This window comes from Onychostoma macrolepis, chromosome 06 (genome assembly GCF_012432095.1).
Source record: "Onychostoma macrolepis isolate SWU-2019 chromosome 06, ASM1243209v1, whole genome shotgun sequence".
Lineage (NCBI taxonomy): Eukaryota > Metazoa > Chordata > Actinopteri > Cypriniformes > Cyprinidae > Onychostoma > Onychostoma macrolepis.
This window is the reverse complement of record NC_081160.1, coordinates 7,793,695-7,821,256: the sequence shown is the minus strand read 5'-3', so window position 1 is coordinate 7,821,256 and position 27,562 is coordinate 7,793,695. Positions and strand designations below refer to the sequence as shown.

Genomic DNA, 27,562 nt, shown 5'->3' with positions numbered 1-27,562 from the left:
ATGTAAAAAAATGCTCTTCAGAAACCTACGAGTGACATCATGGACACTATGTCCATGTTTTTTACAGTCTATGTATAAAACTAACAGAACTGGATTTATTGACGATCAATATTTTTTGCTTCACCAGCATCTCTACTGTAAACATGCTTGTTTTCAGGTAGCCTAAAAATGTGGTTTTATTAGTCAAAAACGTTATTTAATCAACCTGACAAATTAGATTACATCAACAAAAGTCATTCTATGCACTGTAAAACCTAACAGTGAAATTCGCTAAATGAAATGAGTTCATTTAACTCAAAAATTTTCAAAAGTTAATTCAACTCAATATATATTTGTGATGTGAACTCAAAAGCTAATTAGGTTAAGCAGAACTCAATCTAAATAAGTTACTATAAATTATTTTAATCTATTATTACCATACAGTCTATGATTATTACATCTAAATGGCATACCACAAAATATTTAAAAGAAATATGAGCTTAATTCATTATATCTAACATTGTTTTTAGAGAAGTCATGTTTGTACAACATAGGGCTATAGGTTATTATGCTTTATATCTACTAAACTAAACGATATAATACCTTTCATACCTAATTAAATAACTAAGCCATAATATAATAAATACATAAATCTATTTCATATTAAGCATAGATGAATCCTTTTAAAGTAATTAATTTTACTCGAGACAAAATAATAGTCAGTCACGCCGCTCATCCCAGCTGCAGCTCACTCAGTCACGGGACCACAGCCGGACGGCTTGCGACGCGGTCACGGAAAATAACAGGTAAGCATTTGAACTTCTTTATTCCTGTTTAAAGCACTTTTGAACCGTTTTGTGTTTTGTCTACTTTATCTGAAGATTAACAAGCTCAGTTATCATAATGCGTGTAATGCTAGCTAGCAAAGAAGCAAGGAGCGCCATTACATCAAAGTTATCAACGACAAGTGTTAAATATGCAGTGTTATACACAACAGTTTGTCAGTGGTGGTAAATTAGGAGAGATTGTTTTTGTGTGTGGTTTCTCACAGCCGGACACAGACAAACCCGCAAATTATATTTTTAAACTAGAGAGACGGCGACAGACCATCTTCCTCATCTCTAACCGTCACTCGCACCACAGATCTGAAGCAAGGTAAAGCAAACACACATTCCCTGTATTACAATACTTTTAAACTTTTTGTTAATCATTATTTATTATCCGCTTTGTCAGTTTCATCTAGAATATCCATGTGATGCTGATCAAGTTTACTAAATCCGCCGAAGCCCCGGTGAACAAAGGGGCTGAGGACCGTTTATAATGGCTGTTTTGTTAACTTTAGTTAACATTTTACACTGTTATTTGCTCCTTATCTTATTTAAAATTCATACTAACAAATTTTTGTCGTGCTTTTGAAATCAATCTTTTCAGAGCAAAGGCAGCGAGGGGTGGTGTGATGTCACTGGCAACAGGAAGGCTGCAGTACTAATATGAGCCTAAAATTAAGTAAGTAGAATTCACATTAAACAAATTGATGGGCTTTAGTGTTGTACAAGATGTAATTTGTCACGTTATAAACAGTTATTTAAATTAATTGTTTTTCAGTTTTTATTTTTTGATGAATTGCTATTAATGCAATTGTAATGATGACCAGAAATGACCAGCAGCACAAATGTTAAGTCTTCTGAAACAAACTATACTTTTTGTGAATATCAGATTGAAAATTAAACCTAAACATTGATCAAATCATGAATACACAGCACAGATGAAAAATCGCAAACCTCAACTAACATCCCACAAGAATGACATTATGACATCTAAAAACCAGTCATGTTTGATATAATGTAGTGTGCCACCATTTTGATTCAGACTGAATTGGCAGAGTGAATAACATCTTAAATTTCAGTTTGTCGATCATTCTGTCAAAGTCTTTTTGCATTTTGTGTTGGTTCAGAAGAATACCAGTGAAGTCTTTTTAAGTTCTGATTATAGTTATATAATTATATACTTCACTAATATAGATGGAAAAATTATCTTTTATATTTCTACTTGAACTTATCCTAAAGTTGCTTTGGTTTTTCATAAAGATGTCAGGTAATTGCCATTGCTAAGTTTGTAGTGGTTGAAAGTTGTCTTATTATGATTCATAAAAATAAGCTGTCCATAAATGTTGCTTAATTGGGAGTTAAATTTCTGTAACTTTGTGTTTTGTCTTCAGGAACAATAATGACATCAGTCATTCAAGCTAGGATCCTGGCAGATCTACTACTATCTGAACATTTTTTTTTTTTTTTTTCTTCTTCAAGACACACAAGGTAGGACACAGGACAACTTTATATTTACTTGGCAACATTTTAACCTTTTAGCTGAGATCAGCAGAAATGACTGAATAGTTGAACATTTCAGTTGTCTTAAATGGATAGTCCACAAAAAAAAAAAAAATTCTGTCATGCTTTACTCACCCTCATGTTGTTCCAAACCAATTTTGAATTAATTTTATTCATCTTCAAACAAAAGTATATATTTTTGATATTCTTTCGTTTTTGTCTATCCATTGGAAGTCTAGGCAGTCTTTATTTTCAAGCTTCAAAAAGTTTTTAGTTTAGGCTTTGACTCACAATAAAAAACCCTTAGCTCAAGCTTCTCAGTTAATGTTTGTGTCTTCTTTAGAAGACTTGTATAAACCACTTTATGCATATGGATAAACTTGTCTTTAAGCTTAATATTGATTGCCTAGACTTTCAATGGATTGACAAAATGGTGAGAGAGTTTTAAAAGTATCTTAATTTTTGTTCCATAGATGAACAAGATTCGTATGTGTTTGGCATGACATGATAGTGGGTAAATCATTATTTCATTTTGAGGTGAACCTGTCCCTTTAAAGGGTTAGTTCCCCCCAAAAATTAGAATTCTGTCATTAATTACTCAGCCTCATGTTGTTTTGGACCTGTGAGTCCTTCGTTCATCTTCAACACAAATTAAGATATTTTTGATGAAATCCGAGAGCTCTCTGACCCTCCATAGACAGCAACACAACTGAAATGTTCCCAGACCCAGAAACATAGTAAGGACATTGGTAAAATAATCCATCACTGGTTCGACCTCAATTTTACGAAGCTATGAGAATACTTTTTGTGCACAAAGAAAACAAAAATAACGACTTTATTCAACAATTCTTCTCCAAATCACACCTTCCAACATTATCAAGAGTACCTCTGCATGTAATCAGCGCATGCGAGTGCTGTTGCTGACGTAGAACATGCATGCACTGAGGCTTGTTTACATGCAGAGAAACGCACACGCATGCATTGTGATACTCTCTATAATGGCGCACTAGTGTGACGCGAAGGAGAAGAACTGTTGAATAAAGTCATTATTTTAGTTTTCTTTGCGCACAAAAAGTATTCTCATAGCTTCATAAAAATTGCGGTTGAACTACTGATGTCACATGGACTGTTTTAACAATGTCCTTACTGCATTTCTGGACCTAGGAACATTTCAGTTGCATTGCTGTCTATGGAGGGTCAGAGAGTTCTCAAATTTCATCAAACATATCTTAATTTGTGTTCTGAAGATGAACGAAGGTCTTGCGGGTTTGGAACGACATGGGGTGAGTAATTAATGACAGAATTTTTATGTTTGGGTGAACTATCACTATAAGCACCGTTTTTCTTTCTATTTTGTAATAAAGAACCTTAGGTTGTCACATTAAATAATGTAAATTAACAAATTAAATTCAAGCTCTAAAACATTCAGCTTTTATTCAGCCCTGAAAATCCTGCTGATAAACAACTCTGGAAGTTATGATGTGAAAAAGTACTACAGGGTTTTAAATGGGCACATACTTTATTGAATAAACACTTCCCCGATCTTTCACACCTTTATTGTAATTTATGAAAATTTAAAAATTATGTCCGCTTTGTTTAAATATGATGATATTTGGTGACATACACGAACACTTTTTTTTTTTATTTTTTTTTTTTACTGCATTTAGAAAAAGGGAGCCTGATTAGGTACAGAACGCAGCTGTCACCATCTTTGCTGTTAAGGAGGAAGAGGGAATATTGTCTTTAAACCCATTGGATGTTTTGAATGTATTTGAAGATGATGACTGACAAGTCTTGGGTCAGTGTACTGGTGCTTTTTTTTTGGAACTAAAGTATTCCCGTAGTTACAGTATACAAACTACTTAAGTGCTGTTAATCTTGAGGAAAGTGTTTTTAATTTTTTTTTTTTTAGCAGTTATTTATTATTATTATTATTAATTATATTTAACATTTAAAATTGATTTTGTCAAACATTTCCTTGTTTGTGTGGCCGTTACTTATTTGGTGAAAAGTCTGATAAGATAGCTTAAATGTTATATTTTTGAATATACAGCTCATTGATTTTGTTTTATGCTTGAAAACATTTGTTGTATTTCAATAAATACTTGAGGAAACACTCCTGTTCTGTCATGATTTCTTTGTACCAGTGTTTTTGCTTCTTATGTAACTTTGATGAACTTAAACCATTTAAGGCAATCGGTTTCCTCAAACCATTTAAGTAGCCAAGTGGTTAATTTTAAGTTGTAAATACTTAGTTTGAATTCAGGTAACATTCTAACTGAGTGGAATACACTTAAAATGTTCAAGTTCAGTTTACTCTAATAATTGACTAAGCCAACACTAAAAAAATAAGTTAATTTAACTCGATGTAAATGAGTTATAGTACTCATATTTATTAGTTTTAAAACTTAAATGGTTTAAGGCAATCAGTTTCCTCAAATGGTTTGAGTTACCGTAACTTGTCGGGTTTTACAGTGTGGGTTAAAACATGTAAGAAGCAATTCTTGCATTGTTTCCTTGTTATCAAGACACTGTGAGCTATTTCTACCTGATCTGACCTTGTCTTGTGACAACAGTCAGGTTTGTTGCTGATTGTAACCCAAATATTATTAGATGGAATCAGTCATATTAGATAAGAAATTTGACTTGAATAATACCAGAATATTATGTTACCACATAAAATGCTAAAATTTGTGTGTGATATTTGCATACAAACATTTTCATGAACCAATCATGATTAATGAATCTCTTGTACTAAAATTAAGGTAACACTTTACAATAAGGTGTCATTTGTTAACATTAGTTAATGTATTAATTAACATGAACAAACAATGAACACTATTTATTACACTCTTTATTAATCTTTGTTAATGTTAGTTTGTTCATGTTAGTTCACAGGGCATTAACTAATGTTAACAAACAAAACATGCGATTTTAATAATACATTAGTAAATGCTGAAATCAACATTAACTAAGATTAATAAATGCTGTAGAAGTATTGTTCATTCTTAGTTCATGTTAACTAATGTAGTTAACTACTGTTAACTAATGAACCTTATTGTAAAGTTTTACCAAAATTAATTTAATTTTGAAATGAACAAAAACATTATGAACAACTGAAACAACACATGGCCTTCTAAACGGGTTTGCTGAGTTACGAAAGTTACTGAGTTACCTTTTTATTTTGGGTGTGTTTAATGCAAATTATGGTAGCTCATTTAGAATACTCCAAATTCATTAGCATTACAGTGAGGTTAAGAACAAATATGTGTGCATGTGTTGTGAAATAGGCAGAATGTTTTAGTGAAAAGTTCTCCTTTGTGAATAAATATGAATGCAATTATTAGTGAATGAGACCAACTGACTCACTGGTGCATTACAAACATTTATTCGTAATTGTGTGCGGTTGTTGCCATGTTGGTGTGACGTCATACATCTGCAAGTTGTTTTTACAGCGTTTTGTAAGAAAGTTTGACATTTTTACTTTTTCGAAGTTGAACAGTCACACTTTTGTTTAGCCAGAGAATAAATGTTTCTCAAAGGAAATTCTTTTGTCTTTGATGAAACAGTACTGTCATGTGGAACTAGCACTCTTATCTTACAATTTTAGCAGCATTTTATGGGTTTGATCATGCTGTTTTCTTTCAAACTCTGACAAGTTTCCTGAGCAGCAGCTGCATCGATCAGGCAACCATCACACCATGAGAGTAAAAGAAATTCAGATCAGGTACAGCTCAAGTTGCAATTTTCATTTCCCACATACAGTATAAATTGCGTAAGTGTCCTGAGGTGAACTATGTAATGTGTAGGAGAAGAGCTGTTAAAGAATTTTGCAGCTCTGCCACATTGGTTGTCCCCTTCACTTACAGGAGACACAAGCCACAGTTTCACTGTCTGTGTGTTAATTTCCACTGCTACTTGAGATGCCAAGTATGCACCCCCTTAAAGATTGAGCTTTCCTAAGACAGAACTTTGACCAAAATAATGCATTTACAGTTACACTACCAAATAAAAAAAATAAAAAAAGAAAAGAAAAAAGCAGAATAAGAAAAAGCAGCTTAATTCTAATAAATAATGGCTGACAGATCACATGATTCACATTTATTCCCAAGACAATATTCCCGTGTCCTATTTTAAGGTCACATGCTTTCTAATCTGAAGGGGGTGATTTTGAAGGGGGTTTTCTATAGAATGCAGGTTACTGAAATTATCTGAAGGAGAGAGAGTGTGTGTGTGTGTGTGTGTGTGTTTGTGTGTATACAGGTGCATCTCAATAAATTAGAATGTCGTGGAAAAGCCAAAATCACCACAATTAAAAGAACCAAAGACTTAAACTACTTCAGTCTGTGTGCATTGAATTTATTTAATACATGAGTTTCACAATTTGAGTTGAATTACTGAAATAAATGAACTTTTCCACAACATTCTAATTTATTGAGATGCACCTGTATATATATATATATATATATATATATATATATATATATGTTCATTTTCTTCTATATATGAACTTACTGTGGCATTGTGAGAGGTAGGGTATCATAAAAATGTGGGTTGCATCACAAATTGAGTCCAGGCTGAGGTCAAGTTACAAGTTTCTTCTTTTTTTTTTTTTTAATCAATCATCAAAAAGCCAAAAGTTACAACAGAGGAAAACCTTCTCCAGCTTTTCTCCACCTTCACACACAAGAAGAATCAAAGTCCCTTTGTTCCCAGCTCATCACCAGCTTTTTTCCTTCACCCTCAACAGCTGTGTCTCCCCCGCTGAGGAACATGGTAACTGTAGTTCGGGATCAGGTGGACATCTTAGTTTGTAGTCCCCAGGCTGCAGCCATCTAGATGGCACATACCTTCCCTCTATAACACAACCTCTCACGATGCCACAATACAGAAAGTATTACGCTCTTGTTTCAAGACGATGGAAATTTCATTAGATTCAATTTCCACTATCAATAATTAAACCTACAGAGCCTGTGGAGACTTCTTTAAACAGAGTAATCCATACGCACCTACACACCAGCACACACACACACACACACACACACACACACACACACACGTTTGTACTTGTTTGTGCTACATTGTGGGGACCAAATGTCCCCACAAGGATAGTAAAACCTGAAATTTTTGACACTGAGGGGAAAAAAATGATTAAAAATAGTAAATGATGTTTATTTGAAAGTGTAACAATGCAAACAGGTTTTCTGTAAGGGGTAGGTGTAGGGTTAGGGGATAGAAAATATTGTTTGGTCAGTATAAAAGTAATAGAAGTTTATGGAAAGTCCCCACAATTCACAGACACACACAAGCATTCACATTCACCCATCATGCTTTTTCAAAACAATACAGAAAAAAAGCATTCATGCACTCCTTTTGGTCTATCTTTCCTGTCTTTCCTTATGGAACCGGTGACATTTTTCCTGAATGATGCTTTCTTTAGCAATCCATTCAGCGATGTTCACCATTACCATGCATGCAAACAAGCACATCGGCACATACGTTTATGTGAAAAGGTATAGATTACGTTTAGGAGTATATCCTTAATGTATAAGGTGAAGAAACTGTCTGGCTGAATTATTGATTGTCTGCAATCTCAATTTCCCAGCACAGCCATCCAATGCAAACACACACACACACACACACACACACACACACACACACACCCACGCACACGCACACTGGTTAAAGCACTGTGACTGATTGGTCTTTGAGGGGCGTGTGAAAAGTTGGTTATTACTGCACTACAGGAGAGACAGAAAACACTGTAACACACTCGCACAACTGATGAGTAACATGTCAGACAGCCCATTATGAGCTTCTTCTGCCTACTTTTTCCAAAAAATATCAGACTTCAAATCTTATGAACTCCTTGTGAGTTGTTTTACTTTTTTGTCTGTGTGGGAGTGAATTTCCAGGACTACCAAGCTGTTCACAACCAGCCCAATCGAATCAATTTACCTAAGTGAAGGCCTATTTACTGTACATTTAGCCTACTCACTTCATGTCTTGTAGCCTATGTGTCTGCCAAATGAGGTGGCTTGAATGGCTGAGTTTTGGAATGTGTCTGAAAGGCATTTACACTTCATTTATTTGAGAAGCATATGTCACCAGAGAGAAGTATAACATTTCATTGGAAGACCAAGTTATGACATTTCAATTAAGAATTCATTGTAGCAATCTGCCAATTTGTAAACATGAATTGTTTGGGACTACATTGAAAAAATGTTAACCTAAAAATGTGCTTCATGTGGATACATCTAAGTTAAAGTATATTTAATTTAATTTAATACAGTGAAGGTAATGCAGTGCTATTTTATATTTGATTATGATATATTTGATTCATTTTTTGTACCTGTACCCTACTGTTAGACCTAACTAATAAACTTAAAGCATTGTTTATTTAATTTTTATCTTTGTTCTACTGTATTTATTTGTGCTATAGCTTGTAATTGGAGCCCGGTCTCATGAAAACGCATATCAATAGCACCATTTTCAGTTTCTATTTGGCGTGCTGTTTCTACGCAGAAATTGACTTTAACGTGTTTGGCGTGCATATAATATGAAGTTTTCTCGTGCATATGATACACAATGTCTTGGCGCGCATATGAAAAGCAGTTTTGGCATACATATAATACACACCTACCCCACACTCCTAATCCTAACCATTGCGTATCATATGCACGCCAAAGTCAATTTCTGCGTATAAATAGTGCGCCAAATAGAAATAGAAACTTTCGTGAGATTGGGCTGGGTAATTTATGATATTATTTTATTACTAACTATTATTTTAACTCTTTAGGCTAGTATTTGATTTTTTGCCATATCGAAACTGAAATCGAGAATTGTGCAATTTCACTAGTACCTAAAATGCTTGTGCCAACTTTAAAGGTGCAGTTGGAGATCTTGGAAAATGCTAACTTTAGCCTGATAGCACTGAAAGCGAATGTCCTACCCTCCCTGCAAATCGCCATCCAAAGCCACGCCCCTGAACGCGAACAGATCAGACGATCAGAGACAACTAGGGCTGGGCGATTTTATTGATTAACTCAAATGTGTAGTTTACGTCGATTTGTTTCAATGAAAATCGGTTTTCTCTTTAACATCCGCCGACGATCCCCTCTGGGCTCCCGTTGTCCCGAATGAGCTCAGCCCTCCCCCTGCGCATTTGCCATATTAGAGTTTATGTAAGGTTTCGTGATCCCCCCGCAATCCGCTGCATCCCAATGTGTTTGGAAAGAAAATGACGTGTACTGCGGAATGCGGATCCCTTAAAGCAGTGTTAATCATTGCGTGGCTCACGAGACTCATGCGGCTCGCCAAGCTTTAATTTGTGGCTCGCATGGCAGTAAATAATACGATGATATGAGCAATACAGAGATTTCATAAAAACATTAAAAAAACAAGCAGGGCTATAACCTATAAAAAACTCACACCGTGTCTACACCGGACGTGAGCGTCACGGTGCGATCAGGGCTTTATGATTTCCGCAATGCGGAAAACGCGGACGGAATCGCGGAACCTAGTTATAAAAACAGAATTTACTGTATAACGCGGAATGTCATTGAATTTGTCAATGACAAATGAATAAAAGTATGGATGAATAAATCAAAAGTAGGTCATTACACTTAAATCAAATCGTGATATGAACTAGTATCTGTAAATGTTAAGCTGCAAAAATACCATTTAAATATGAATCCTGCGTGTCTCGTTATGAATGAATGCACAGACTCGCAGTTTCGTTTACTACACATACTGAAGCGCACAGTGTTTTCAGCGTCTGCCGTCATGTCAAATGAGGTTATAAATATATGAACAACAGTCAGTGTCTGCTCTATTACAAATACATATATATATTTTTTTTTAAATACCCAAAACAGCAGGATTACAAAATGGAAATATAGACTAGAAAGATATTTAAACTTGCTCTGCCCTTACGTCCATGACATTGACTCACTGCAGAGAATAAATACAAGATGGGAGGAAAATGTATATTTCTTTCCCTTGCAGTTTTATCATTGCAACTGCTTTTGAATGCACGATCGCTTTTTAGTTTCACTTAGTGCTGGGCGGTATACCGGTTCATACCGAATACCGGTGTTTATTTTTCTTATGATATGAATTTTTAAAATACCGCAATACCGGTGTTATTTAAATAACGTTCGGAACGCGACACACTGTTTGAGAGGGGTCTCTTTTCACTATTGCATTGTGGCAAGAACACAGCTGTATGTGTTACTAAGCGTGTTCTGAAGCTGTAGAACTAGTAGAACGTGATGACACAGAAGAACTCATCCACAATATCCACCGCACGCCGCCACCAGCTCCCGCGTCTCACACACGAGAGTGACTTTAGCACTATATTTAGCAACTTTCAGACCCTTTTAGCGGCTTTTTTTCCATAGAATATACAAACTGACAAACCTAGCGAATGTTTTGGATAAACCTTAGCTATGGTTCAGTTGGAAGATGTCGCCAGTGCTGCCCCGCGAGCGCGAGATCTGACTCCCAGCGCAGCGTCGCTTCTCTGCGTCTGTTCTGTGCAGCGAGCGACAGAGAGGCACCGCATTCATTTGGCCGTACCGCGACTGTTTGGAATTTTTTTTTTTGTTTACTCAGACGCAGGCAGTGCGCTGCATGAGACAAAAAAGTAATATAGCCAAAACCACCGCATAACCGCTCTTTAGTAGCTATAACGTTAGATGCATGTTGATTTTATCAGACGATGTCGCGATTATAAATGAAAATGGCTCCTGGTTAACGTGTATTAATGGGTCGTGTTTAGTCACTATTTAGTGTGGAATTTTTCTACAATATTCGCTCATCATGACAGTAAAATAGGGCATTCTAAGTCAATCTACTGCAGTTTTTCCTCTCAATCAGTAGAAAATGTGGTTAACACCCGATCATGCATGAAAAAAATAAATACCGCCATATACCGTGAAACCGGTATAATTTTGAAAAATACCGTGATATACATTTTTGGTCATACCGCCCAGCACTAGTTTCACTTTCACTTTCGAGATCGGCGATCGCACGTCTGTGTTTATACTATGGAGCGGCAGTATTTACCACCCATTTTACAAGATTAGATGTTTGTCAGTTTTGCTCATGATCTGCAAATCTTGTTGTTTCTGATTGCACTTTAACCCCAAGAGGGAAATCCATATCAAATCCCAGAAGGGAAAATCAAAACAAAATAAAGTTAAAACTTGTTTTGAACAATTTCTTTGTCATCTGCAGATTGATTTTAAGTAGGGGGGGAAAAAATCAATTTAAATCGTAAATCGGATTTTTTTGTGAAAAAATCAGGGATTTTTTTTTTTTTGACCATATCGCCCAGCCCTAGAGACAACATTACTACAATACATCATGTGTCATTAACGGGTGAGAAAACTTCCTGGTATTGTAGTACGTTTACTAACTACTATGAAGGAAGATCAGGTTGTTGAAGTTTTCCTGCCATTCTTGTGCTGTCTGCATAGCGTTCGTGAACGTGCTGATGACGTATCCTGTCTGTGCGAACCAGGTGCGCAGAGGTATGCAAATACATATGTTGACAGGTAGGTAGGAAAGTCAATCAAAACGCTAAAGTCAATCAAAACACTCGGACCAAGCGTTTTGATTGGATGAACATTTCTTGGTCCTACGCCTTCCACAGAATATATAAATACATATGAATACATTTAGACCACTTAACTTAATGATTGCTATCGGGATGAGAAGAGACTTTCAACCAGCATAACAAAAAATTTTTCTGAAGACCTATTGCACCTTTAAGTATTGGAATACAAGGTTACATGAATCAAAAACAAAGAAAACATTACCTATTTTATTTATATATTCATTGTTTGGTGGAGCCAGTGAAAACCCCTAGCACTGAGCCCTGTTACAGTCAAATTATTATTTTCCATCACTCAATACATTAGGTTACACCAAAACAGAATTCAAGGGTTAGATCAGATAGAAACAGCTCCTTAAGCTAAGAAGGTACGTCATTTTACAACATAACATGAAACATGCACCCAAACTTATAATTTCGCCAGCTCTATGACGGTCAGTAGTCATGTTGTTAGAGGGTGAGACTAGAATGAATGTGGCCTGTTGTCTTGCAGAACTAAAGATGAGGCCAGTCATGTTAACACAATCCCCATCTGACTGTTGAGCTCATGGGTTCAGAATGACTATCTGTATCTCTTTACAGAGCTCTAACACTCATCTGTTCAGTGCTTCTCTAATTCTACTCAGAGATGAGACAAGGTTTGTAGTCTGCCAGGATGTGTATGTGTGTGTTTACGGTCTGGTAGGAATAAAACATGTCAGTATTTCCTCAAACAAACCTGTAATGTTCTTGTTCCTTTTGCAGAGTGTTAAAAGCATTCACAATCAGACAAAGCATTTTACATTCTTTGTAAAAATAATAAGCGTTAGTTTCTGCTATATTGCTGTGGGTTAACAGTACAGCAGTGCAGTCTGTGTCTCTGTTCCCCTGAGCAGAGACTCCAAACATCATACCTACCAAATGCACAAGAGCTATAAATACCTCTTTCTGTGTGTGTGTGTGTGTGTGTGTGCGCGTGTGTCCTCTCTCTTCTGTCTCTGCCAAAGTGAAACTGTAACATTTAATCTGCTCATAATAGAAAGAGGATCTGTATCAACAGATTTCATTTTCACAGAATTATGATACAAGATACAGAGGCACAAGTGTGAATAATTCCAATTTCATTATGAAGTAAATCCAGATGATTATGTGTGCTAGAGTTTGAAAAGAAGGGAATAATTGAAACAGATGTTAAAGTGAGTGAATTTTGAATGTATGAACAGATCGTCATTATTTGCCATTCATCACCTGTTTTCTGTACTAACAGCATTTATACAGCCTTTGACACGGTTGTGTTCAGTCTTTAAAATGACTGGTACACGGCTGCGTGCTGATTGGTGGAGCCATGTGTTAATAAACACAGCTCATTAATCATACAGATAGGCCTGCAGGGCAACATGACAGCATATGTTCATTGGCGAAGCAAAGTGCAAAGAATAAAAGATAGAGTCATGGGTCACTCTTTTTCAAACACTTCCTCATCTGACTGACAATGTACGCAGTTACTCACCCTCAAACAAAAACCTTAAACGTCATCTAAAAATCATATTTAATCACACTTCATAACTTCAATACGGCAGTAACAAAAAATATAATGCTTAGCGGATTGATGTTTCATGTACAATACATGGGACAATGTTGATTAAAAAATTCATAGATATTATTCCCACGTACAGTAACTAATGATCTGTTAATAACTTAATTATATTTGCTATTGCTATTTTTCAAAATACATTCTCAATATGACTTACTGGTCCGTGTATGGTCCGTGTAAGTTGCGTTCGTTCGTTTTTTGATTTAAAATTGAAAAAAGGGCACCATTTTCGTTTTTCGAGAGAAATCGCCTTGATTTGCCGTTCTTACATTCAGGGGTAGAAAATGAAACAGCTTGAATGTTCGATTTCCACGTGTGGGCGGAAATAAAAAGCCCCTTTCCACTGATTGGTCAAGCAAGGATCAAATGGTGCCGTCATCATGTCGTCTTCAGTTTTGTGCAACAGAATAAAAGCGTTTATTGCAACTCCTGCGTTCATCTCCCACTCACCAAACAACCAGACTAACAAATGGCTTGACACAAACCATACTGGGGTAGCGCCTAGACAGGGCTTACTTCTGTGTAGGTTCTCTATGGAAAATATTAGGTGCTTATTGCAGAAATATGTATGTACCTCAGATCTACATCCGCGTTACCATTTTAGTCTATTTCTTTGGCGCACCGCACATTTTATTTAGCTGTCCAGTTATCAAAATTTGTGTGGCAAAGCTGCGTGACATTTACATTATAGTGAAGTGCAGACCAGTATCGATTTTAGTGTGAATATAAAGCTATCTTACCATTTTGATTATTATTTTGAGTTTGGTTTTTTTTCATAGAGAAGTTTATATGATACTGTCATTATCCGTTATTATATGTCATTATATAGGCTATATAATGCATGCTATTTTTATAGAAAAGGGCATTTTTTCTAACTTTATAAAATATGTCTGTCACCTTTAATATTAAATTCCTGAACTTAGTCAATATTTGAAAAATATGACATTATAGGTGTTACCAATTAAATCAGTACCAGCCAAAGCCATATTTGCACTGTGGCACAGAAGCTGCATCTTAAGTTAATGTATTTACACAATTAATGCTGCTCAGACAGCAGTAAATGCATTAACACAGCAATTTCATTATGGAATGAGATTAATGTTTTAAACAAAAACATTTTGAATAGCCTACAGAAATATGAAATGAGTGACAAAATGAAACAATTGGATACTTGAATTATGAAGGTTACATCGCCAGTAGGTGTGTTGATGAATGATCATGATCAACACATCATTGTGTTGATGAATGAGTCAGAGTCATCAATTCAACCGATTCGTTCAAAAAGCAAATGGGTCATTGAACCACTCGCTCAAACGATTCATTCAAAAACTCGGATTCATTCAAGAATGAAACGCCTGTGTTTTAAGTCAAATAAAACAGACTGTTTTGTGTCTAAAATGAAATCAATTTTTACTCATTATTAATGAAACTGTACTGTCTAAAATAAAAGTTATGACTGCTGGATATACTAAAATCAATACTGCTCTGCGCTTCACTATAATGTAAATGCATTCGCCCCGTGTTGTCCAGTGCGTCACGCAGCATTGCCACACAGATTTTGATATGCATTATATAGCCTACATGTGTAACATGGCGTCGGATAATGACAGTATCATATAAACTTCTCTATGAAAAAAAAAAAAAAAAAAACCTCAAAATAATAATCAAAACAGTAAGATAGCTTTATATTCACACTAAAATCGATACTGGTCTGCACTTCACTATAATGTAAATGTCACGCAGCTTTGCCACACAAATTTTGATAACTGGACAGTTAAATAAAATGTGCGGTGTGCCAAAGAAATAGTCTAAAAGGGTAACATGGCTGCAGATCCAAGGTACATACATATTTCTGCAATAAGCACCTAATAATTGCCATAGAGAATCTATGCCTACACAGAAGTAAACCCCGTTCATTTGTTAGTCTGGTTGTTTGATGAGAGAGAGATGACATGCAATAAACGCTTTAACAGCGGAGGACTCTTATTCTGTTACACAGTACTGAAGACAACATCATGACGGCACAGTTTCATTTTTGGCATGACCAATCAGGGGAGTTGAAAAGGGGCGTTTAATTCCCTCCCACACGTGGAAATCAAACATTCAAGTTGTTTATCCATTTTCTAACCCTGAATGTAAAAACGGAAAATCAAGGCTATTTCTTGTTTTTTCATGTTTTTGAAAAAAAGGAAAATGAAAATGGTGCTGTTTTCTCATGTTTCGGTTTTCAATATTTAATCAAAAAACGAATGAAGGCAAAATACATGGATTGGTATCTTCCGTTCATTCGTTTTTTAAATTTAATATTTAAAACAGAAAAATAAGAAAACGGTTACTTTTTTCTTTTTTCAACTTAAAAAAAATTATGCTTGATTTTCCGTTTTTTTACATTCAGGGCTAGAAAATGAATAAACAGCTTGAATTTCTTATCTCTGCATGTGGGTGGGAATAAAATGCCCCTTTCCCATGATTGGTCAACCAAACATTAAAGCGTGCTGTCATTAGTTCTTCCGCAGTTCTCCGCAGCAGAAAACAGTCCTGCTGCTACAGTTGTATGCATTCTTAACGCGTTTATTGCAACTTTCATCACTTTCTCATCAAACAACCAGACTAACAAATGGCTAACGGCTAACATTACCCCTAAAATATAACAATGAAAAAAAAATAAAGATAAATACAGAATAATAAACCATATACTACACTGATATGAAATAATGTCATATCTTTACATATCTATATCATTTCGACTTCATCTCGTCCAAAACTCAGATCAATAAAACAGGCGATGTGCCAAAGATGTAGGCTAGGGAGTAGCATAAAAGCATAAAACCGGAAAATCAAGCATAATTCTTGTTTTTTCATTTTTTTTTTTTTTAAATTGAAAAACGAAAAAAGGAACTGTTTTCTTATTTTTCTGTTTTTAATATTAAATTAAAAAAACTAATGAACGGAAGATACCCTGATTGTATGCGGACCGGACCCTTACTCAAGAGTCAACAGCTTATAAGGACTTGAGATGAAACCAGTATTTACAAAATGTTTCAAATATAGAAGAGAGAAGGATTGTGGGTAATGCATTGCAACATGAAATCATACAAAGTTGAATGCAAAAGTACTGTAAGAAATGGCTTTAGCTGAATTGTATTATTTATTTTATTCCTATTAAATGAATGAAATCCTTTGCAGCAAGGAATGTGCCAAGCCACCAGTGTAGGATAAGTGTCCTCTCAGACAGGAAGTCTCAGAAGAATTATGCAGGGCTATCACATTCTACTGCAATATAAATGCTAAATAAGGCATGACCCATACTCATGAGGACCTAGCTTTGTATGGCACAATTCAGTGTGTATGTGGGTGTGTGACTAATGTAACTGAATAAGCTCTAATATGACCACACACTGTTAAAGGTTATTCAGTGGTTCTTTGCAGCAACCTTCTTCAGCAAAGAACCCTCTTCTAATCAAAAACACTTTGTGTTGTATAGGGCGCTTGATTTGGCTATATGATTAAAAACATTCTTTATGTTGCATTATAGGTTCTTCAGATCAGTGTAATAAACATAAATAGATAAGGAAAATAAGAAAAAAAGTAATAAAAACGATAAATCTGCCATAATTATATCGTTCTTTCTCTTCGATTTTTTTTCAGACGTTTGATTATTGACACTATACTGAAATATGAAATTGGCTAAATTTAATTTGAAATGGAATATGCACAATGGCATTTGAGTATTTGAATTTAGATTCACCAATATGTGCAATATTTTATGCAAAATAAAAATGCTAATTCAAATTCAATAAAAGAATTTCCATTTGCCATTTCTTATTACTATTTAATTTAAATATTCAACTGAATAAATGTTAATTATTAAAACAGAAATATACTAGCTGATATTTTTAAAGTGTTAATGCAATAAGAGTAGCAAAATGTCATTTACACTCACAATTTGACATTTAAAACTGAATTTCCATTAATACTGAGTGATGAATATAGCAAATTCAGTAGGCTTCATGCTTCCATGAATAAGTGAAGGTGTCATATTTAAATGGAAATGAAGTGACTTTGTGAGTCTGTTTTTTATACACTGTGTTTAGTTTAAAATTGAAGATGAAGAAGATATCACAGATGATATTCTAAAAAAAACTGTGTAGCTTAATGTTTTACAATGACAAAGATACAAAGCTCTTTTGTTCTAATTTTGTTTGCTATTTTTATATTATTTTTATACAGAGAGAGAAAGACACAGAGGCTTTCTAAAAATGCTACACGCACCTGCTCATCGTTCACAGTTTAACGCATTCGCAGTAGAAGCCACTATAAAGAGCAGGTCCAGAATGTGCTGTGCTTATGGCTCAGTGAGAGGAGAGAAGCCTCAGAGAGAGAGAACTGAATTTATATTTGGTCTCTGGGGTGGAAACCAATGTAATGACGTCCATTAGTTCATACTGTATGTTCATATGATGTGTAAGAGACTTACAGAACAGTCAACAGATTTCATCTGACAATAAAGTAGGATCTAGAAACAGTAGCTCAAAGTTCCCCCTGGGACATAATAACTACGAAGAGAAGTCAGGGAGTTTAATGAAGAAGGGATGTCAGATAAATTGCGGCTGCTTTTTATACTCAGAGCAGCATGACTGACAGAATTATATGAATGTTCACTAGGAACTCTATTTAAAAGGCTCTTAAACTGCCACTGAATTTTTAAAGGGCATGAATGATCTGTGATGGCTCTAATGCATTATATCCTTTTGGATAATGCACAATTACGAGTTTACACTTTCAATTAAAACGGAGTGTAATAGTTGTGGTTATGACTTCCACGCTGAAGAAATTAGGTTTTTGCCCTGACAGATCTGAGCAGATAGTCTCCCATTATAGTTCTCCAGAGAATCATCTTGAGAGATGAAAACTAAGGACGGAAATATGATGAGGAGAATACAAGAAGTGTCTTTGCATGCACTGTGGTAACCAGATGACAAACATAAGGGCAGAATATTTATATTATTGAATGAAAGAATTCTCAGCACGTGGACAGGGGCCTGGTTTGTGCTGCTGTAAAGAAGTCTGACAATGTATTAATTCATTTAAATATGTATTATTTCATATAACCTCCTGGGACTAAGCAAATATTTTTTTGTTTTCTTGTAAATTAAAGGGTTAGTTCCCTCAAAAATGAAAATTCTGTAATTTCTTTAGGAAAAAAAAAGTATTTGTTAAAGCATTAAAAGCCATGAACCAAGCCAACCAGCTATGAGGTGAATCACAACATTACAGACAGTACTTAAGGGAAATAACTATAATGCCAGGAAGCACTGCGAATGACATAATCGAATTAAAAACCATGAAGAAATATAAAAGCCGTTTATTATATCTATTGAAAAAATATATTTTTCATTTAATTAAAAACCAACATTACAATAAAAATAAACAGATGGCTTCAACAAAAGTGCCAACGTTTAACAACCTTGTAGCTCACAGTAGGTCTATCTTCAAAGGTTTATAAGTTATTGGTAAAAACATTTCTATACACTCTAAAAAATGCTGGGTTAAATACAACCCAGCGCTGGGTAAAATATGGACAAGTCCAGCGATTGGGTTGTTTAGACCCAGCGGTTGGGTTACTGCCCAGAAGGTTGGGTTAAACATTTAACCCAACTGTTTGTTGAAAACAAGCCAGCGTGTGTTCTGTCCAATATTTACCCAGCACTGCGTTGTATTTAACCCAGTATTTTTTTGGAGTCTAGGGAACTCAGCTGTTGCACTCTTTCACACATATATTCTTTAATAAGTACCATTTAGAGATTGTGTGTGAACAAGGCTTTTTCCAAAATACCGTTAAGATTTTAGGTAAAGGAAGTTGTAATATTACCATCAGATTACTCTCATGAAGCTATGTGTGAACAAAGTGTAAGTTTATGCTTGGTATGAGCACATACAAGGTAAGGATGCACGGATGTAAGAAGTCATAAAAGCATAATATGATTACTATGCAATGTTTACAGTAAGCTACATCTAAAGACCCTGCCTTTATTTCCATTCATCAGGACATCACCTCTGCAGTTTGATACTATCGTGCAGCATCTCGTGTTTAAACCTATTGCAAAAACGTGTTCTGTGTGATCGGTCCTTTACGCCTGTGACTGAGAAGTCAAAAAAAGGTTGTTAAATTGCACAGACAGTGAAACTAAATTGCTTTTCCTCATCCAGGCGGATGAAGACAACAGCACAGTGCTTAAAGGTCATTTACAATGACTGGCATCACAGAGTTTACTAGTATTTTGGAGCTCTTGTTTGAACGGTCCCTTAACAGTAAAAAGCCAGAATACCACCGCTCGTGTGAATAGCATGTTTTTGTATTTAAGGGAAAGCCAATCTGGTAATTTTACGGTAATTTACAGGGTTTAATGTGTGTAAGGGGCTTATAATGATTCTTTCTTGTACAAGAAAGAAAAAATCTATGTCCTCTGTTGAGGACAAGTAGTCTTTCACTACACAGCTGAAGAGGATAAAAAAACGATTTCAGCTCTCAGCAGTTTCCCTGTGATCTGATGCAAAACTGTCAAAGACAATAGGAGCTGTCATTTCAGTGCTGACTTTAACTTCCTCTGCAATAATTCAAACACACTCTCTACCTTTTACTCTTTCTCTCTCTCTCAGTTTATATTCCATATCCAAAGTATTGGTTTATTCCTAGAAAACCCATATAAAAAGGAAATAAAGGTACTATTCAATAATAAAAAAAGTGACAGCCCAAAATGCATTACAGTGACAAAAAGAAATATACATTGGAAAGTGCTTTCCTCTGGTGTAAAGTACAGAAATTTGATTCACAAATCAAAGCACATCATTAATGTGGAATTTAAAGCTGAAGAGGGTAATTTCTCTGCCACTACCATCACCAAATGGAACTACAAAAATAATAAATGCTTCAAACATGTTTAACTCTCCCTGTCTGCCATTGGTCAGTCAACACATGGCCCCACCCCAACCTCAATCTATTGGCTAGTTGGGAATATTAAACAAATAGTGTCACCGAGCAAAAGTGTGAATCAACTTAATAGCTTACGTATAATTGTTTAACGGCATATTTTCTGCAGCACACTCTGTAAAACATTCTTTTGCTTTAAGCAAAGGGCTTTTTTCCTTTCACTGAAGTTTCAAATGGAGATTATGATAAGCAAAACATTAACCAACAGCACAACATTCAGTAAACATAACCCATAGACATTCTCAGGTTCATTGAACTACTATTAACACGTAAAGCTCACACACTCACCGTCCTTGCGGTGATAGGTGATCTCCACTTTGCGTTCCTCCGAGCCCAGGAGAGCCTGTGCTACCTGCGCAATAGCGTGCCGCTTGGTCAGCTGTCCGTGCAGGAAGTCGCAGGTGCACGGCTTCTGCATGACGTCCGGCCGGGAAAACCCTGTCATCTCACAGAAGGCATCATTGCAGTAGATGATGGCACAGTTCTGGACACGTGCATTGGCTATGACAAATCTCTTGTCTGTAGAAACAGGCAGAAAAGAGAATTTTTGCTATAAAGAAAAGTGTGTATAAGTGTGGAGGTGAAAAGATATAGTACGTCATTTTCAAATCTTTTATAAAAATGTTAGATTTTTCTGCCATATGAGCACTTGTGCTTTTGGCAGAGTTTACCTTCAGATCAGCAAATGTAGGGTTGTAAATTTGAGTCATAAGGCCAGAAAGCCTTGCCAAATTTTATGAAGTTACACTGGCTGTGTTTACATGGATGCTTTTTGTTTAAATCAGAATGAAATCCTTTTGATTGATGAATCTGAACGTAGTATTTACATGAACGCTATATAAAGTGATCAGGTTGATGTTCACGTTTTACACATCACAAGTTTCAATATCGGATTTAATTTTTTGACCTGCACACACTGCATGAATATACAGAGTTTCTAGATGTTTGCACATACTATTCTCCTACCATTGCTTCTTTTCTTAGTTTTTAAAGAGCAGACTTAAAATTGATATAATTTGGGACCTAATTAGGAGACAACGAGCACAAGAAGCTTTGTGCCGTGTTGCTTTTATCAAGCAGTGAAATCGCCCAAACAAGCCGTCTGTGAATGAGAGTATGAAGTGAGGACTGATGGGACTTTGTTCTGCGCCACTTCACAGACGATGAGTGGAAGGAGAATTTTAGAATAACATGACACTCATTTATGACACTTGATTCTACAAAGACAACAGGCTCCTTCCATGCTTCACACGTCATTACAAAATTTCTTTGCCACTGCACATATACAGTACTTTTCAGTTTTGGTTTTCAATCCGATCAAGGATTTACATGTCCTCTAAATCAGATTAGAAAAGATCTACACCACCCCTTCCAATCCGATCGAAATTTCATTTGTATCAATCTCAATAGGATCAATTAAGGTATTTACATGAAGGTTTTTCAGTCTGATTGAGCCATCAATCTGATTACTAACGGATTATTTGGTTGCTATTATTCACACCATAAGCATAAGCAAATTAAAAAAAAAAGAAACTTTTTGCGATTGTAGATGATATTATTAGATATACAGTGGGGCAAAAAAGTATTTAGTCAGCCACCAATTGTGCAAGTTCTCCCACTTAAAAAGATGAGAGAGGCCTGTAATTTTCATCATAGGTATACCTCAACTATGAGAGACAAAATGAGAAAAAAAATCCAGAAAATCACATTGTAGGATTTTTAAATAATTAATTGGTAAATTCCTCTGTAAAATAAGTATTTGGTCACCTACAAACAAGCAAGATTTCTGGCTCTCACAGACCTGTAACTTCTTCTTTAAGAAGCTCCTCTGTCCTCCACTCGTTACCTGTATTAATGGCATCTGTTTGAACTCGTTATCAGTATAAAAGACACCTGTCCACAACCTCAAACAGTCCAACTCCAAACTCCACCATGGCTAAGACCAAAGAGCTGTCAAAGGACACCAGAAACAAAATTGTAGACCTGCACCAGGCTGGGAAGACTGAATCTGCAATAGCTAAGCAGCTTGGTGTGAAGAAATCAACTGTGGGAGCAATTATTAAAAAATGGAAGACATACAAGACCACTGATAATCTCCCTCGATCTGGGGCTCCACGAAGATCTCACCCGTGGGGTCAAAATGATCACAAGAACTGTGAGCAAAAATCCCAGAACCACACGGGGGACCTAGTGAATGACCTGCAGAGAGCTGGGACCAAAGTAACAAAGGCCTCAAATCCTGCAGTGCCAGACGTGTCCCCTGCTTAAGCCAGTACATGTCCGGCCCGTCTGAAGTTTGCTAGAGAGCATTTGGATGATCCAGAAGAGGATTGGGAGAATGTCATATGGTCAGATGAAACCAAAACAGAACTTTTTGGTAAAAATTCAACTTGTCGTGTTTGGAGGAGAAAGAATGCTGAGTTGCATCCAAAGAACACCATACCTACTGTGAAGCATGGGGGTGGAAACATCATGCTTTGGGGCTGTTTTTATGCAAAGGGACCAGGACGACTGATCCGTGTAAACGAAAGAATGAATGGGGCCATGTATCGTGAGATTTTGAGTGAAAACCTCCTTCCATCAGCAAGGGCATTGAAGATGAAACGTAGCTGGGTCTTTCTGCATGACAATGATCCCAAACACACCGCCCGGGCAACTAAGGAGTGGCTTCGTAAGAAGCATTTCAAGGTCCTGGAGTGGCCTAGCCAGTCTCCAGATCTCAACCCCATCGGAAATCTTTGGAGGGAGTTGAAAGTCCGTGTTGGCCAGCGACAGCCCCAAAACATTACTACTCTAGAGGAGATCTGCATGGAGGAATGGGCCAAAATACCAGCAACAGTGTGTGAAAACCTTGTGAAGACTTACAGAAAACGTTTGACCTCTGTCATTGCCAACAAAGGGTATATAACAAAGTATTGAGATGAAATTTTGTTATTGACCAAATACTTATTTTCCACCACAATTTGCAAATAAATTCTTTAAAAATCCTACAATGTGATTTTCTGGATTTTTTTTTTCTCATTTTGTCTCTCATAGTTGAGGTATACCTATGATGAAAATTACAGGCCTCTCTCATCTTTTTAAGTGGGAGAACTTGCACAATTGGTGGCTGACTAAATACCTTTTTGCCCCACTGTAGATGATAATATTAACCTTCCAAAATGTGAAAGTATGAAACAATTTAAATGAATATTTAGGGTTCAATAAGTAAAGCTCAATCAAGCATTAGTGGCATAATGTTGATTACCACTTGTCTCTCCTTTTCTTTAAAAAAGAAAAAATCCAGGTGGCACTTACAATGGAAGTGAATTGGGCTAATATGCACACTTCAGTACTGCAAAATTACAGCCACAAGACACAAACAATATGTGCTGACATGATTTTACTTTGAAAACACATTTAGTAACATTTTTCCTGTAAAAACAATTTAAACAGCTTCACAGTTCATATTTGAACTGAAGAACCGATGTAGCCTACAGTACTGCATAGTACTTTTACAAAATATGCTTCCCATTTTTTTTTTTATTCTCCAAAACTGGCCCAGTTTATTTCCATTTTAAGAACCTCACCTCTTCCTCTATTTAAAGGAAACCCGGGACGAGCCTAAATGATTTTTTGTGGTAACCAACACTGATTGAGAAGGACTGAACCTGGAATGTCCCTTTAAAAACATTTACACGAGTGGTCTTGTCAACAAATGTTCTTAATGTTTTATCTACCAAAAACTGTCCTTGACAGTTATATTTGAGAGAAAACAGCAGAGAAAGTAAGGCATAGAAGAGTGATATTTTGGCACCGGACACTGGGCCCCTCAGCTGAGCGCCTGTGGTAGTGTGAGTAAACACATTAACACTCAAACACAACACAAACGGTGACATTTTCAAATGCTGACATGATGTTAGCTGAACACTTGGTGACAGAAATGGACAGTTCCCCCTCCCTAACGACTAATGGAGAAAGAGTCCAAACACTATCCAAAATCTATTGCGCTGTTAACCACTTAACTAATCAATGTTTACATCAATGAGAAACGGTAATAGTACAGCGCTAATAAATCAAAGTATCTATTTCTAAGTTTGGACATACAAGGAAGGCTAAAATAAGTTGCACGGTCAATGTGTGGAGGTAAATTCTCCCTATTTGGAGGTCACACTAAACAATAAACCGCAACTGAATCGCCCCACACGCAGCTCTTATTGTTTGCAATTAAATAAACAAACGCTGCTGCAACATCTGGAAAATGAAACTCACTTTGACCCTCGAATTTGCGGATGATAATCCCGAGAAACGTGTTCTGTGGCGCGACGTGACCTCGTCGCACCGGCATGATTGACGGCTGGTTGTGCACCTTTGAATCCGTTGGATGAGCTTCACGAGCGCAGCGCGAGGAAACGCGTTTCTTTGTGGGGGGTCATTCCGGCGACGTCTTCTTTCCACCGTTAGATTGTCGCTTTCCGTGATTCATTGCCGTTTTTGTCTTCACCGCTAGTCGCTGTTTGAAACGAAAGACGAGAAAACGAGGAGCTCTGTGAAGAGGCTGCAGGTCTGAGCAGCATCTCAATCGAACTGAAACCCACCGATGTGACAAACTGTCAGCTGTGACGTCTGTCTCTCCGCGAGGGGCCCTCGCGCACTGCGCTCGACGCTGTACAAGGAGACGCGCGAGGAAACGGTATCTGTGTTGCGCGAGAGAAGCCCGGGAGGAGGGCACAGTTCACACGGATCGCTCTCCGCAAACCACGTCAAACAACACAACACGTGGGGTTTTCTTTTACCACCCTTAAGATATCCATGACAGTGAACTTAAGAGCGGCTGCGACTAAATTAGACAGGTCAATTTACAGTGCTATCTGGATCTATAAATTAAAGAGTGTTTATGCAAAAATGCGACAGCAAATGTAAATTTGAACGTGTCAAAACATGAAAAGTAAATAGGTTCGACCTTTGCAAAGTGTTAATCGCATGTGTGGTAAATTTGGGACTGTCCATGGTGCTGGAAATACTCCGGAACGAGAGCGTTCCTCCAATAATAATAAAAAAAGGATAAATGAACTCGACTGAAAAAGAGAAGTAGTATACACATTAATAATTTAGAATACAAAAAAAGCTTTTTATTATTATTATTATCATCAAAGAACAGCCTTCACTATAAAAATCAGTTTTCAATAAAACATAATCAGCAAGCAAAAAAATCCAAATGGCGAGTGAAGTAGGCTATTGGGAGAAGGAAAGTGCTCAAACATTTGTTTATTTCTTTAAAAAAAAAAAAACTATTTGGAAAACGGACAACATATCCTTTGTATTACTAGAACGAACCAAACGTTTGCGTCTATCCACCAAAAGACGCTCCTTATAAATAAATATTTAAAAATGTAATTATACTAAGTAAATCTTATTGTAAGGCCTTGTCTATATTCAGTTTAAAGCCTGTAGAAAACGTGCGCGTGCGTGTGTGTGTGTGTGTGGCGTCCTACAACTGCAAGACAAAGAAATCACGTCAGCACTTTCCACTGCTTGAACGCTGACTGGTTTACTGCAATTAAATGTTTGTTAGGACATCATTATTGCCTCTTCGTGACCTCTGATGTCACGGAAATATGAGGAAAACCCCCCTGAGGAAAAGATAAAAGAAAAAACAGTGCTGGCATCTAGTGGTGAAAAAAAGAGAATGCATTATAAAGGTATTTACTGATCAGCTTGCAATAAAATTAGTCAAAGTGTATAATACAGTAAACATAATTGAATTTGATTTGTTCAAAAGTTTAGGAATGGCAAGTCCTTTAAAATATTTTTGACATTATTTTGTGCTCACCAAGGCATTTATTTGATTAAAAATAAACAGTAACATTGTAAGTTATAATGACAATTTAAAACAACCGTTTAAAATAATCATGTGATGGTAACTAAAGCTGAATTTCCAGAATCATTACTCCAGTCTTCAGTATCACATGATCTTCAGAAATCATTCTAATATATTGGTTTACTGCATAAGAAATCTTTCTTATAATTATTCTTTTTTATTATTATTATCATTATTATTAAATTAAAAACAGTTGTGCTGCTTAATATTTTTGTGGAATCTGTGTTACCTTTTTGTGATAAATAGAAAGCATTTAGAACAGCATTTATTCAAAATAAAAATCTTGTGTAACATAAATGTCTTTACTGTCACATTTGACCAAATTAATGTGTCCTTACTCAAAAGTATTCATTTCTCATTTCTCTCTCTCTTAAAATCTTACTGACCCCCACAAATTGATTACTGTACAGTGTGTGTGAGAGAGAGAAAATGAAAGTATCAGGCATGCTTTGGAACTGAATGTAAATCAATAAAGTGATACAACCGATGCACTTTACAGTAAATCAGCTCTTTCCTTCAGTGTGACTCATCAATATTCAACTGTATGCAATATTCACAAGAATGAAACTTAGAAAGTGACACAGACCCCTTTGGTATTGTCTGCTCCTCTGTAATGGAGAGGTTTACTGGCACATAAGAAGACACGTGTGTGTGTGTGTGTGTGTGTGTGCCAATCTGCATGTGTGTACATGTCAGTGTATTTGAGTCACTGTGGGAAACTAATTTGTATTTTCTCAGAATGTCAAATGCTACTTCTGTGCAATCCAATTTGATCTCTGTCAATTATTAAAACAACTAGAAAGGGAAGGACACAGGAGAGAGATTTTAAGATAATGTGTGTAATAGCGATTTGTTTTTTATAGGTTGTGCTAGGCTGGAGATTGGTTTAGTTCAGTGCACCATCAATCCGTTAAATATGTTCAGTGTGTAATTCTGAGCAAATGAATTAATATAGCTGGCTTAAATTGGAGCAGCATTTAAAACCTACACTAGTAAACATTTTGTACGTTTTATAATGACAAAAAACCCAGCAGCTGTGGTTACTAAAAATTTACCATAAAAACATGACAATGTGGAATTATAGAATGCATTTTACTGCCAATATAATTTACAGTTCATGAAAGTGCAGCCTACTGCACATCATTAACTTATATAAATGTTAAAAAACAAAGCAAGAAAAATGCAACATAAAACACCACAATAATATACAGTA

The 27,562-nt window shown here is 36.1% G+C and overlaps 1 protein-coding gene across 2 annotated transcripts in view; it reads right to left on the bottom strand.

Annotated features, from left to right (window-relative positions):
- The window catches only part of kcnh7 (potassium channel, voltage gated eag related subfamily H, member 7), a 70,847-nt gene extending 45,637 nt beyond the window's left edge, over positions 1-25,210 (bottom strand). For both annotated transcript variants that reach the window (XM_058778190.1, XM_058778191.1), the window contains exons 1-2: positions 24,741-25,210; positions 20,778-21,008 (exon numbers count right to left, since the gene is read on the bottom strand). In XM_058778190.1, coding sequence (XP_058634173.1) covers positions 20,778-21,008; positions 24,741-24,816 — 307 coding nt within the window. In that variant the 5' untranslated portion in view covers positions 24,817-25,210. The remainder of the gene's footprint in view (positions 1-20,777; positions 21,009-24,740) is intronic.
- Between the last annotated feature and the right edge of the window lie 2,352 nt (positions 25,211-27,562).